Source organism: Zea mays, chromosome 7, assembly GCF_902167145.1.
Source record: "Zea mays cultivar B73 chromosome 7, Zm-B73-REFERENCE-NAM-5.0, whole genome shotgun sequence".
Taxonomy (NCBI): Eukaryota; Viridiplantae; Streptophyta; class Magnoliopsida; order Poales; family Poaceae; genus Zea; species Zea mays.
Window position 1 is genome coordinate 166,623,431 of NC_050102.1, and position 11,943 is coordinate 166,635,373.

At 42.9% G+C, this 11,943-nt stretch overlaps 2 protein-coding genes across 5 annotated transcripts; one reads left to right on the forward strand and one right to left on the reverse strand.

The window, feature by feature from the left end:
- The first annotated feature begins 954 nt into the window (after positions 1 to 954).
- On the forward strand, positions 955 to 2,168 carry LOC100284154 (chlorophyll a-b binding protein of LHCII type III). The gene is made up of 2 exons (NM_001370616.1): positions 955 to 1,146; positions 1,256 to 2,168. The coding sequence occupies exons 1-2, from the start codon at positions 1,009 to 1,011 to the stop codon at positions 1,925 to 1,927; spliced, it is 810 nt and encodes a 269-aa protein (NP_001357545.1). The 5' UTR covers positions 955 to 1,008; the 3' UTR covers positions 1,928 to 2,168.
- Positions 2,169 to 2,652: 484 nt separating this feature from the next.
- LOC103634337 (myosin-1) lies at positions 2,653 to 11,653 on the reverse strand. 4 transcript variants are annotated; one of them, XM_020541139.2, is made up of 24 exons: positions 11,049 to 11,653; positions 10,393 to 10,494; positions 10,169 to 10,312; positions 9,750 to 9,900; positions 9,643 to 9,670; positions 9,387 to 9,552; positions 9,235 to 9,298; positions 9,108 to 9,121; positions 8,943 to 9,027; positions 8,652 to 8,755; positions 8,422 to 8,560; positions 8,197 to 8,315; positions 7,960 to 8,112; positions 7,791 to 7,880; positions 6,831 to 6,908; positions 6,089 to 6,247; positions 5,740 to 5,940; positions 5,171 to 5,376; positions 4,940 to 5,075; positions 4,657 to 4,786; positions 4,374 to 4,520; positions 4,163 to 4,287; positions 3,640 to 3,846; positions 2,653 to 3,556 (listed from the first exon to the last, which is right to left on the reverse strand). In XM_020541139.2, exons 1-24 carry the CDS (start codon positions 11,541 to 11,543, stop codon positions 3,083 to 3,085), a joined length of 3,717 nt encoding a protein of 1,238 aa, XP_020396728.1. In that variant the 5' UTR covers positions 11,544 to 11,653; the 3' UTR covers positions 2,653 to 3,082. The 4 variants fall into 4 exon arrangements, with proteins under 4 accessions (XP_020396728.1, XP_020396727.1, XP_035817030.1 ...); XM_020541138.3 differs by having other exon boundaries at positions 2,655 to 3,556; positions 4,940 to 5,069; XM_035961137.1 differs by having other exon boundaries at positions 2,763 to 3,466; positions 4,940 to 5,069.
- Positions 11,654 to 11,943: the final 290 nt, after the last annotated feature.

The following is an 11,943-nucleotide window of genomic DNA, read 5'->3' on the forward strand; positions in this document are numbered from 1 at the left end:
GAAGACGGTTGTGTACCTCTGCTACAGGCAAAGAAACAGAGCTTGCCGGCTGCCCTAAAGTGCGCCACGACTTTTAGGACACCACAACCTTACCCTCTAGTGCGCAGGTGGTGACCGCCAGTCCGCCATAGAACAATGCTCGTGTCGCGATGACTGTAGATCGGTCTATAAATTACATACCGCTCGATCGCGTAGAGGAAATCGAAGTCTGTCGCATAGGACAGTTCGGCTAGGCCGGAGACCTGCCGGCTTGACGGAGAGTTGATGCAGATCTGATCTCGCAGCAACGTTGTGGTAGAGCGTGCTGATAACGTGTTGAGAACAACGTTACCACGGATCACTAGATCTGCTCCCTTCCCTTCCGTCAGCAGTAGAGACGCGAGAAGATGTAGAGAACCCGTCTCCCTTCCTAGAAGCACGACAGAGAAACACACAAGACACAGGATATATAGGGTTGGGCCTTTGGCCTCTTTCTCTTCACTGTATTATGAGGGGGTGTACAGGTTCCTTATATAGAGATGTGAGACCCCTCAGGGATAAAGTAGGTATTTGCCCACATAACCCTAACTAGGGTTACTTAACACAAACTTGCATGGTGCCATACATACGTCTAAACAGGGCCCACTACAGGCGCTACTAGGACGGCCCCCAAGATCTGCGTTCAGCTGAACCTCCAGGCCCAGAGCAATTGAGCAGCCCGGCCCAAACCAGTGCCACGCAATGCTGTAGGACCCGGTAGTAACCGGTCGACGGTCGTCCGAGGTGGCAGCGCCGCAGCTCCAGAATCCAGTGCTGCGCCCCGATTGGGCGGAACCAAATCCAGAAATCTCCACCTCACATCCGCCCCCTCCAATCGCCGCTCGCTCCTTCCCCGGCAACAAAACACTTGTGCTACAAATACGTCCACGTAACGCCTTTCTCCAAGCCTGAGCACTCCATCCACTAGACACTACTTTACTCAAAGTCTAGAGCTAGCTTTTGCTTTGCTCACCAGATAAACCGCAGCAGATGGCGTCGACGATCATGGCCGCCACCTCCCGCATCGTCGCGGCCAAGACGCCGTTTCTTGGCCAGGGTCGCGCCGCCGCCAATGCCAGCCCCCTCCGCGACGTCGCCGCCGCCGCTGCTGGCGGCCGGATCACCATGGTACGTGGAGCATCCATCGTCTATCGGTCCATCCATGGCCCGTCGATGGTTTCAATCAATAATCAGGTAAAATCGACTAACGAGAGTGCTCGCTTCGCTTCCATTGCAGGGCAACGACCTGTGGTACGGCCCGGACCGCGTCAAGTACCTGGGCCCCTTCTCCGCCCAGACGCCCTCGTACCTGACCGGCGAGTTCCCCGGCGACTACGGCTGGGACACCGCCGGGCTGTCCGCGGACCCGGAGGCGTTCGCGCGGAACAGGGCGCTGGAGGTGATCCACGGGCGGTGGGCGATGCTGGGTGCGCTGGGCTGCATCACCCCGGAGGTGCTGGAGAAGTGGGTGCGCGTGGACTTCAAGGAGCCCGTGTGGTTCAAGGCCGGCGCGCAGATCTTCTCGGAGGGCGGGCTGGACTACCTGGGCAACCCCAACCTGGTGCACGCGCAGAGCATCCTGGCCGTGCTCGGCTTCCAGGTCATCCTCATGGGCCTCGTCGAGGGCTTCCGCATCAACGGCCTCGACGGCGTCGGCGAGGGCAACAACCTCTACCCCGGCGGCCAGTACTTCGACCCGCTGGGCCTCGCCGACGACCCCGTCACCTTCGCCGAGCTCAAGGTCAAGGAGATCAAGAACGGCCGCCTCGCCATGTTCTCCATGTTCGGCTTCTTCGTCCAGGCCATCGTCACCGGCAAGGGGCCCCTCGAGAACCTGCTCGACCACCTCGACGACCCCGTCGCCAACAACGCCTGGGTCTACGCCACCAAGTTCGCACCAGGGTCTTAAGCTAGCTACCGGGCCGCGGCGTGCCAGGACATTGTGTTGTACACTACTCGTTTCTGTCGTGATCTGTACCATGAACGAATGCAAATATTCTTGTGCTCTCCCAGAAGGAACGAACTGGACTAGTTTTGCTCTTCCATTCCATGTATACTCTGCTTCAGCATATATGTAGTTGTGTCTACTGGTTTTTGCAGTTGTTAACTGATTTGCGTCCATATATGAGGTTGTGTCTACTTTTTTTTTACAAACACAACCAGGCTGCTAATTACAGTAGGCATATTTCCAAACTCTGGATTCAAATGTCCGGAAGAAAGATGGCATCTGGTGGCAGATTGATATTAACAAACACTTCCTTGAATAGTTGGCCAATTTATACAATGACGGTATATCAGCTGTAGGAGGGTGTTCACCAACAGATGGATTCTACATTAAGGGAAGGGCACAATTCTTCTGGCAAGGGGACAAAGATAAATTTAAATATCATATGGTAAAATAGAGAAATCTGTGTTTGCCTAAAGAGTTTGGGGGATTAGAATCTGGTTGGTAGTAGCTTTCGACTGAACTCTGGTCGGTTTCAAGTTCGTTTCTCTTCTTTTGTGCGTTTGCTTTCAAGCTGGTATCCCCAGCAGGTGCTGGTGACGTTATGTGCTTTCTATAGAAACTGGATTCACATGTCAAAAAAATAAAACTGATGTGTAAGTGTAAAGGTCTCAAAAGATAGTGCAAAATATGGGGCGATGCAATCACAGTTTTCAGAGTAAAATGCCTTGCACATTTCAACAATGTTCTCACTGTACACATATTACAGTACTCTGCTTTCGCATCTCTTCGCTCATGGTGGATAATCTGCATTTAGTTACCCTTCCACGCCTCGGATTTATCACTCTACATACACGATGACATAAACACACTGTCAAGTGATGACTCAGAGCTGACTAATATACATGTACAGAACTCTGGCTTCACCTATTGTCTACTTTGATCTTTTCGACACTCGTGACATCAGATGAGTAACGGCACTGCCACCAACATGGGAGTTCATCATCTCACCAAGCTTTTGGGATCAGAGGCAGATTCTTCTCGCCTGCCCTGGCATTCCTGGCCACTTTCCTTGACCCAGTGTCGTTGCAAAATGTTGTGGAGATTCTCTTACACGTTTCACTTCGAGCTCTTCTTTCCCCACCATCTTTTCCGTGATTTCTCATCATGGGTGCCAACCTTACTAAGGTTTACCTTAGTCTCCTTCAACCGAGATTTGTAGTCTTTTTTCCATGTCGCAAAGCGGTCCTTGAGCTTCCGGAGTTCCTCATCTGGGTTCATATTTGAACCAATCTGACCGGACCTGACTGCAACTAGGAAGCCCGCATCGTCTTCGAACACCTGTCGTCTGTCTTCAAACTCCTTTGCTAGGTGGTTCACAGCATTCACTCGCCTATCCGAGTTTCCTGCTGAAACTTTAGCTTCAGGGTTGTGGTTGTCGTGTTTCGACTCGATCACTTCAGGTGTACGAGTCCCGGTGGATAATGTATCTTCAGAGTCATACTGCGCATGTGTAGGAGTACAATCAGTCCGAGCTGCTCTAGTGGCTGCATCATCAGCAGCTAGGCTCTTCTTAGCGACAACAAGGCTCAGCTGAAAATTCATGTTGCAAGAATATGTTGATCCATTCTTTAAACATACAAACAAACATAAAAAAAATCAACATAGATAATTACCTGCAGAGAAGAGAGCTGCCTCTTCCATGCCTCTTCCATACATTTCATTTTGGCTTCATATTCTGACCATTTCCTCTCATACTGTTCCAATTGCTGTTTGAGCATTACATTTTCCTCCTCCTTACCCCGCAATGCAGCCTCAGCTTTCGTGATACGACCCTGAAGCTCAGTGATGACTGGTTCGTGAGGATAATGCCCATTCATTTCCTGACATTGGATGGCAATGTTAGGAACTGCTACCTTTTACACCTATGTATTAAACAGTTGAGCAGATTCTATATCTTGTACATGGAGAACTTCTCAAGTTCTTTAGAATACGGTTGGATATTACAATAAAAGAAATATCAGCAAACTTAGTAAGTAACCATGCATATGCAAATTCTGTAAAAGGATTTCTATTAGAGTAGCAAATCTTTCAGATTATATGTACTTCTCATTCAGTCCTGAATGAAACCAATATGCAGCTAGCACATTAAAAGATTTGACAGATAAAAGCATAAATACCATTTGATATAAAACTCACATGGCATATTCTTGACTCTGAGTTATTCTTCCTTGTGTTCCCTTGAACTATGCTGTGACTGGCCTTTGACTCCTTTTCATTCTGCAGACACTTGTATTTCCTTCTGGCCAGGAACCCACGCGTCACTGCAGTAACATATGACAACACATCATCAGATCGATGCACTACTCTAGGGTAATGTCAGTATGCCCTCTTTTATCATCTAAATTACCGGACTGAAGAAGAATGACATGATTCAGTTGATCATTGAACATGTTAGCTGCAAGTCGACGCCTAGTGTGTTTCTGTATGAGAACAGCTGCCCTCCATCTCTTGACAAGATTATCAAAGTGTATTCTTGTTCTTTCACCACGTATAACTGCAGTTTCGAAAGTCAAGTAAGATAAAATAAACAGCATTTGTCAGATGATAACTAAAACGGGAAGACTATGGTACATGTCCATGGTATCAGAATTCAGGAATGTTTTGAACAAAAAGAAAATAAAGAGTATTACATGATTGCAAATTCATCGCCCCTTTCTTTAGTCGTTGATATCCCCGCCGAGAATGCAAACCCCGGAACTGTGTTTGAATATGGAGGGTTCCAAGAAGCATCTGTCTTTTAGCATTTTCCAGTGCAGCAACCTACAGAATAATCAAGATTAGAAACCACACTCACAGAAAAGAGCAGTTTTGATCGCAAACTAAACCAAACTATTTAAGGTTTTGTATGTTAGTGCAGCTGGTTGAGGGTCTACTCTAATATTCGAAACCTACAGAATAGTTGTAGTATCGTACCTGTCCTGTACGGAAAAATAATTTTGTGTAGCCAACTTGATACATTTCAGGGGGAATGTTGAACTTTTGCAAAACAGCAATTGAAACACTAAGTGGATCTTGAGATGCAATGGAACGCAAGAGAAGAAATCTGTATCTGCGTATTATTGGACAAATCGAAAGTCAAGTGGGACACAGTACCAAACAAAATAAACAACTCAGTTTTTAAGTAAGATTCCACGAAATGGCAACCTTTCAGCAAACTGTTGGTGGGTGATCCTAGTTGGATAGCATGTTCTTGATATCCGAACAACTTCAAACACACCACAGCATTTAAGCTGGTGCAAAACAAGATCATGCTCGAATAACCTGGGATGATGTTTGCTATTTGGTTGAATGCATTGGATAAAATGTGGGGTTGTACTCTCCAACTGCTGCATCAGCTTGAACAGTTGAGCCTGAATACACAACAGAGCATTGGGATGGCTAAATGTAATACAACTTTATATAAGAATGACAAGGGAAGGCATTAAAGTATTATGAACAAAGAACTGCCAAGAAACTGAATACTCCCTCTGTCCCAAATTAAAATTTGTTTTAGATATTTAATAGATTCATACAATACTTGATGTATGTGTTTTATATGTGTTTAGATTCATCATCATCCATTTAAATATAGACATAAAAACCAAGAACTAAAACAAATACTATTTTAGAATGGAGGGAGTACAACTTATACAACCCAAAGCATAGAGATCTAGAGAACCATTATTGACAATATTATCTATAAAGCTGAAAGAATGAAAGATTTGAATCAGTACCTTAAATTCCATGACAACACTTTGTTTATGTGTATCCTTTACTGAATGCCATGACAGACTTGATTTATTCTGAGAATCAGCAACCATGACAGAGGCAAAATGTTTTGAAAGTTCACATGTACATGATGAGAGTAGTTGGATTGACTCAGAGTGCAATGGGTCTCTGTTCTTCTCCAGGAACCCAGCTGTATCATATGTCACCTGGAATCAAAATCAACCACCGTTATCATGTTGCATACCAAAGAGCTTCAACAGCAAAGTAGTATAACAGACAGGCAAGCCTGCAGATCTGGAGGATGCTGGAGGTTAGAAATAGCTTAAAGATAAAACAAGACGAGGATTGACCAACCTCCCCTGCATAATGGCAAATCTTAAATGTGCCTTCTTTTTCACTTTTGAAGCAAGAGTTACCACTTAATTGCCGCTTAAGCTTGTTAGCAAAGGAAAAATCGGATGCCTTTGGGAAAGTAGACTCTTCATCCAATAATGACAATAGCCCTAGATGTTTCTGCAATGCAACAAAAGGTGACTACAGCAGTACATATACAGATCTTAGAAATCTAAATAGTACAGCTTATAATATTAATATGACATGATATCATGATAAATTGATAACGGCACATTTTCCTTCAGTGATTCCACTTAAACAACAGTCACTTTCTTTTTTAGTCATATATATAGAACAAAACATGGAGTAACTCCACTTAAGGATATTTCCACCTGTTCCAACTTTTGTTTCACATTTTGTATAGGTAGGTGCTTGTTTCCACTGTAATAGCTCAAAAAGTAAAGCATTCTAGTAACTTGGCATAACTGAAAGGGCAAAGCACAGAACATTTGCAGATCAAGATAACTATAAGGGTGAAAAACTGTATATACTACAATAAAAGGATTGGAACCAGAAAGCAAATGAGAATGGGGCCAAACAGACATAGAAGCCTAAAATGCAGGCATTGTTTCTTCAGCACATGCCAGGTAAGAAATTACAATACATATGCTTATCAATATCAGGCCTTAAAACTAATTAAACTCCATAGAAACAGTGAGTATATGATCCATATGACGGGGTTGCAGGAAAAAATGACGCATACCTTCTCAAAGAGAGATAAGCAATTAGTGTTATCCACAAATTCCATGGGGGTCCAATCAATTCCGTCTTCCAAGTATTCCTGGAAGTGGAACAAACCCAGCATAAGCATAGTGATATACTGACACAAAAGGTCCAAGGGAAATATTGCAGAAGAAACATGAAAACAAGGAAATCCACTCTACAATTTTATGAAAAGAAAGATAACGCTGGCTAATGGATCCAAAAGCAAACGAGCAGGTCATGTGCACAGTGGAACAGCACAAATAATCATAACCAGAGTTTAAACAGAAATGGAAGTATAGGGGCCTTGCCGACACATCAGAAACCAGTTGCTTCCTGTAGTTTTCTATGTTTTTGTGTTTTCTAGAGTAACTTTTTTCTGAATTCCCCTTCGATAATCACTAAGTGTTAACATTTTCACATAGGTTAACTGGTTTTCATAACAATAAGTTGAGCAACTGATCATAACTGACAACCACTTGGATTTGGAATCCTGGTGCCAGCTACAAGACATCCAAGTGGGTTCTGTCCCCAGAAGCACGGATCTAAGGTCCGACCAAGTTATGGTCGTTCTCACATGAGCTACGATGTCGCTGTGTGTGGGTGGGGCAGAGGTTCGGGGTTTGTCGACTTGCATGAGATCTTCTTAATGCAGTGCCTACAGCGTCGTTTTTTATTCTCCCAGAAGCACAAAATCACTCGAAAGGCAAACCAGAAAATAAATAATATTCAGATCAAATTGGACCATTCATATCCAACTCAGGTTAGACAAAGCAACTTCATCATGTGACCACATCCCCTAGTTATGACAAGTGCCATAGTTTGCAGGGTCGTTTACAACTAGTACACAACAACATAATCTGATACTGTTTTGCAGGAAGAAATCCTGCATAATACAATTCACATTTATTCATATCTTTGATGCTAACATAAATAGTGCAATAAACTGTTAGAATCTTACCTCCTGTTGTAGTTTGAGAAGATGTCTGTTGAAGTGCTGCTGCAGCCTCTCATTGGCATAATTTATACAAAATTGCTCAAAACCATTCTTCTGTAATGGTTTAACCAAATATTACAACTGAGGAAATGCCAAGTAAATCAGTACTAAACAAAATGCAAATATTCCATACATTGAAACACTCAAACCCATAAATATCCAAAATACTTATGGATCTCCATGTAAATTGCCTCCCTGTTCCAAGTGAGTGGTTAATTTGGTCAACAATCCAGTCAAATAAATTGGCATAGATTGACTTCGCTAGTGCATCTCTTGCGTCAATGGCCTACAGAAATTAGAAATCTTGAACAAAATTCTAAAAGATCAAATCAATAGATCCATGAATATAATTTTTTAGGATGCTACATACCTGAGTTAATGTTAGCTTTTTAACAATACTGTCATTTCCAGCTCGGATTTTACAAGTGGACAAAGCAATCACTAGTTGATTTGCAGTGCAGCCTAATAGCTTTGCAGCAGTAGACAATCCTGTGAATACATTACATTACACAATCAGATGTCTGCATTTTGGGGACATTTTATACTGGATAAGACAAAGGAATAAATGGAAATTATATACACCAAGGAATTAGACCTTCGTTTGAAACAACTTCCACATGGTTTTCATTATCAATCACACAGAATGATATGTTCCCCAGCCACAAGACAGCTGCAAGCATAGAAAATAATTTCATTTGGTCTTCCTTAGATATTTGAATTGTATCCAATGCATCCTGCACATGAAACAAAAGGAAAATAACGAATAAGATAAAATATTAGCACAGCTTTGGTTGGAGAAGTTATTTGAATTTCCAGTAACATTACCACTAGCACTGTGAATTTTTTTGAATCATCAACACCATCGATTTTCAAGCAATTACTCTGCTTCAAGTAATTGTAGTCATTGGCGCTTTTCAGAAACAATTTTTCTGCAGTAGCATGTGCATGTAACAGAATTAGAAAGTGAGAAAAAGAAATGGAACGTGGAGATAGTTTCACAGATCACACTAAAACATATAAGATGAAATACAGGCAGGATGTGGCACACGATTTTTTTACACCATTTGAAACACTGAAATTGTAATATAAGCATGTCAAACATGAAGGTGTGATTACTTTTGAGAAGGGGAGGAGCTCCAGAGCACAGTTGATAGAAAATGTGGTAAGATCTCTCTCCTTGTGCCCTTTGGACCACCCTCGACTACAGGGGAAGACAAAGCATATTAGACCTTGAAGAAACAATAAAATATGGATTTGTTAGGAATGCATGAATTCCCCTACCTTCTCAAGCAGGACTAGCCCATGCGATTCAGTAAGAGGTACATGCACAGCCAAGGAAATAAGTTACCAGTGAATTCAAAGATATCGTGACTAGCCATCCAAACTATAAATGGTAGATAAGGCTTACAGGTCTGGATTTTAGCACCACACATTTTACCAGATTCAGAGAAGTGTATTTCAATAAGCTTGCCCTATATCAAAATCATCACAGCAGCATAAGAATAGCTCCAGAAAGTTAGCAGAGGACAGTAGGGCAACGATACAGAAAGATAAACTCACAAATCGGCTTGAGTTATGGTTTCGTGATGTTTTTGCATTCCCCAATGCTTCCAGAATAACATTGGTCTGAAGAACCTCAGACTCCGTACCACTAGCACCCCCAAGATCAGACAAATATTGCATTGCAATTTTAGCTGTCTCGGTTTTTCCTGATCCACTTTCACCACTGAAATGTGACAAGGAGCACAGATAGCATATTTAATTTTGGAAACCCAGACCCTCGAGGCTTAAGAGAAAGAAGATAAGGCATACTAACCTTATTATTATAGATTGGTTTATGCCATCTGCAAAGTATCAGGAGTTGCATTAAAGGACAATTCTTACAAAATATTATATATCATAACCGTTCTCTTTAGCACCTACCTTGCAGCATCTCGTTAAATGCCAAATCAGCAACTGCATACACATGTGGGTCATCGTTGGCCTTTTGCTTGTATTGCATGATTGAAGACTTCCCATAGAGAGCAACTTCTTTTAATGGATTGACAGCAATCAGAACAGGTCCTGCCTTTGTCTACAAAGTAAAGTATATACAAGTGAGGATACCTAGAATAAGCCATGTATATACTCCCTCCGTCCCATAATATAAGGTGTAACCACTTTTTGTTCTTGTCACACAATATAAGGCGTGTTCTCTCTATGCATACGTACATCGATGCAGTGGTATAGAGAGAATTAAATACATTTCTTGGTCTTTGAACCGGAGGTGGTTACGCCTTATACACTGGGACGGAGGGAGTATATACTTATATAGCATGATGAAGCTATTGCATAGGGCTTACATAGATAAGATCACGAGAATATCGCAATTGCAGATTGTAAAGAACTGAAGGTTCATTCAAGTAACTCATCTGGATCAAATCATCCACTCCATCGAGGATATCAGGGTTAGCAGGCAAGAGTTGTTCTGGTGACACCATCAAAACCTAAGCAAATAAACATTGAGTAAAAATTGTACAAGAGTTTCCCCAAATTAATATATTGTGTGGCAATATAAGACACTCACTTTTCCATTAGCCAGGAGTATTTCAGCATCATCTCCAGACATTGATTGGATCTGTCCAAGTTCCCACTTTGCATTTGGTGAAGAACACCAAACTCTTAGCTTCTGAAAAATGTCCAAAATTTATTTTCTTGGATGGTTCTACCAATCACAATATAAACTCAGAAACATCAAACTCGAACAGTCGAACCATCAAGGGATAAGGGAATTAGTTGCTTTAAACCTGTACTAATGTAAGAAACAATACTTTCTGATTGACCAGTATCCATACATCCTAAGGTTAAAAACAACAGGTTCTTTCATCCAATATCCATACTTATTAGGTTTGAAGTAACATGACATGCCAAACTATTTGTGGATGTGATCACTAACTGTATCTTCTGGAAAATGTGAAACAACAGTAAATTCAGCATAACTACATGGAAGTTGTATTCACATATGCCATATAGAAACGATCTTTAAGAAAAAAGGGCTCCATAAATTCAGCACATAACTAACACATGTAAGCGACACATTGATCAACATTTCCTGTTTTGACTCGTGATTCGTGAATGAAATTTTGCCATCATGTTAGACAAAGTATTCAGGTTACTTCCATTTGTTCACATTGCAATAATAGAAATAATTCTTATAAATTCCACAATGAACAAACCTCTCACCTTCTGGAGAATATAGTCCAAGATATCTGTACATGCTACATTCCCATTCATCCTTATCGTTGCCGAGGAAATATGTGGAGGATTCTTACAAACTGATGTACCCTTCCTCTCCTCAAGAAATTTACCAACATACGGCGACTCCTCCAGCACTTCTGTGTTAGGGAACTTCCTCTTAGTCCCAAAGATGCAGCCTTTCACCAGCTTTTCCTCCTTGGCCTCCAGCCCAACAATCTCCATCTTAGCATCTGCCTTCTTGTCAACCACTGCAGCTTCTGTGGCAGCAACTGTTGCCATGCCGTTCTCGAGCATAAAGCCAGCAGGCAGTGATGACCGTCTGGTGGTGGGCAGCCGGCCACGGCACGTCGGCCGGGCTGGCAATGTTGGAGGTGCATCCTTGGGCTGCTCATCGCGCTTCTTTAATGTCTCAAGCAAGACCTCAAGGGAGCTCTTCTGTGTGGCTGCTGCCGGCGCCATCACGGAGGCTGCAGAGAGCATCACCACCGTGAAATCAAACGGCCACCAGCACAGACAGGTGATGTATACCAGGGCTCAAACACCAACTCGCCAAATCCAATGGCCGAACAGCACAGGGACCAGAAATTTCCCCATTTCGCATCAAAACAGGCGATATCTTCAGAGACAATAGCCTCTGACTCTCCAAGGGTTGAAAACTGGCAGACACCCAAACCCCCAAATTCCACACCAGGCTCAAAATTCAAAAAGAAATCTCTCAAAAAACCAGGCTCTGAAGCTCAACTAAGCGACAATCGCACGCCCAGGGGAAAAAATTCGGCGCTGCTCGCAGTACGGGCCGGGTAAAACCCCCACCCCTTGCGCGATTTTTGAAGGGGGGGTAGTCTGGCCAAGGTTGGAATCGGCCGGAGAAGAAAAGGCT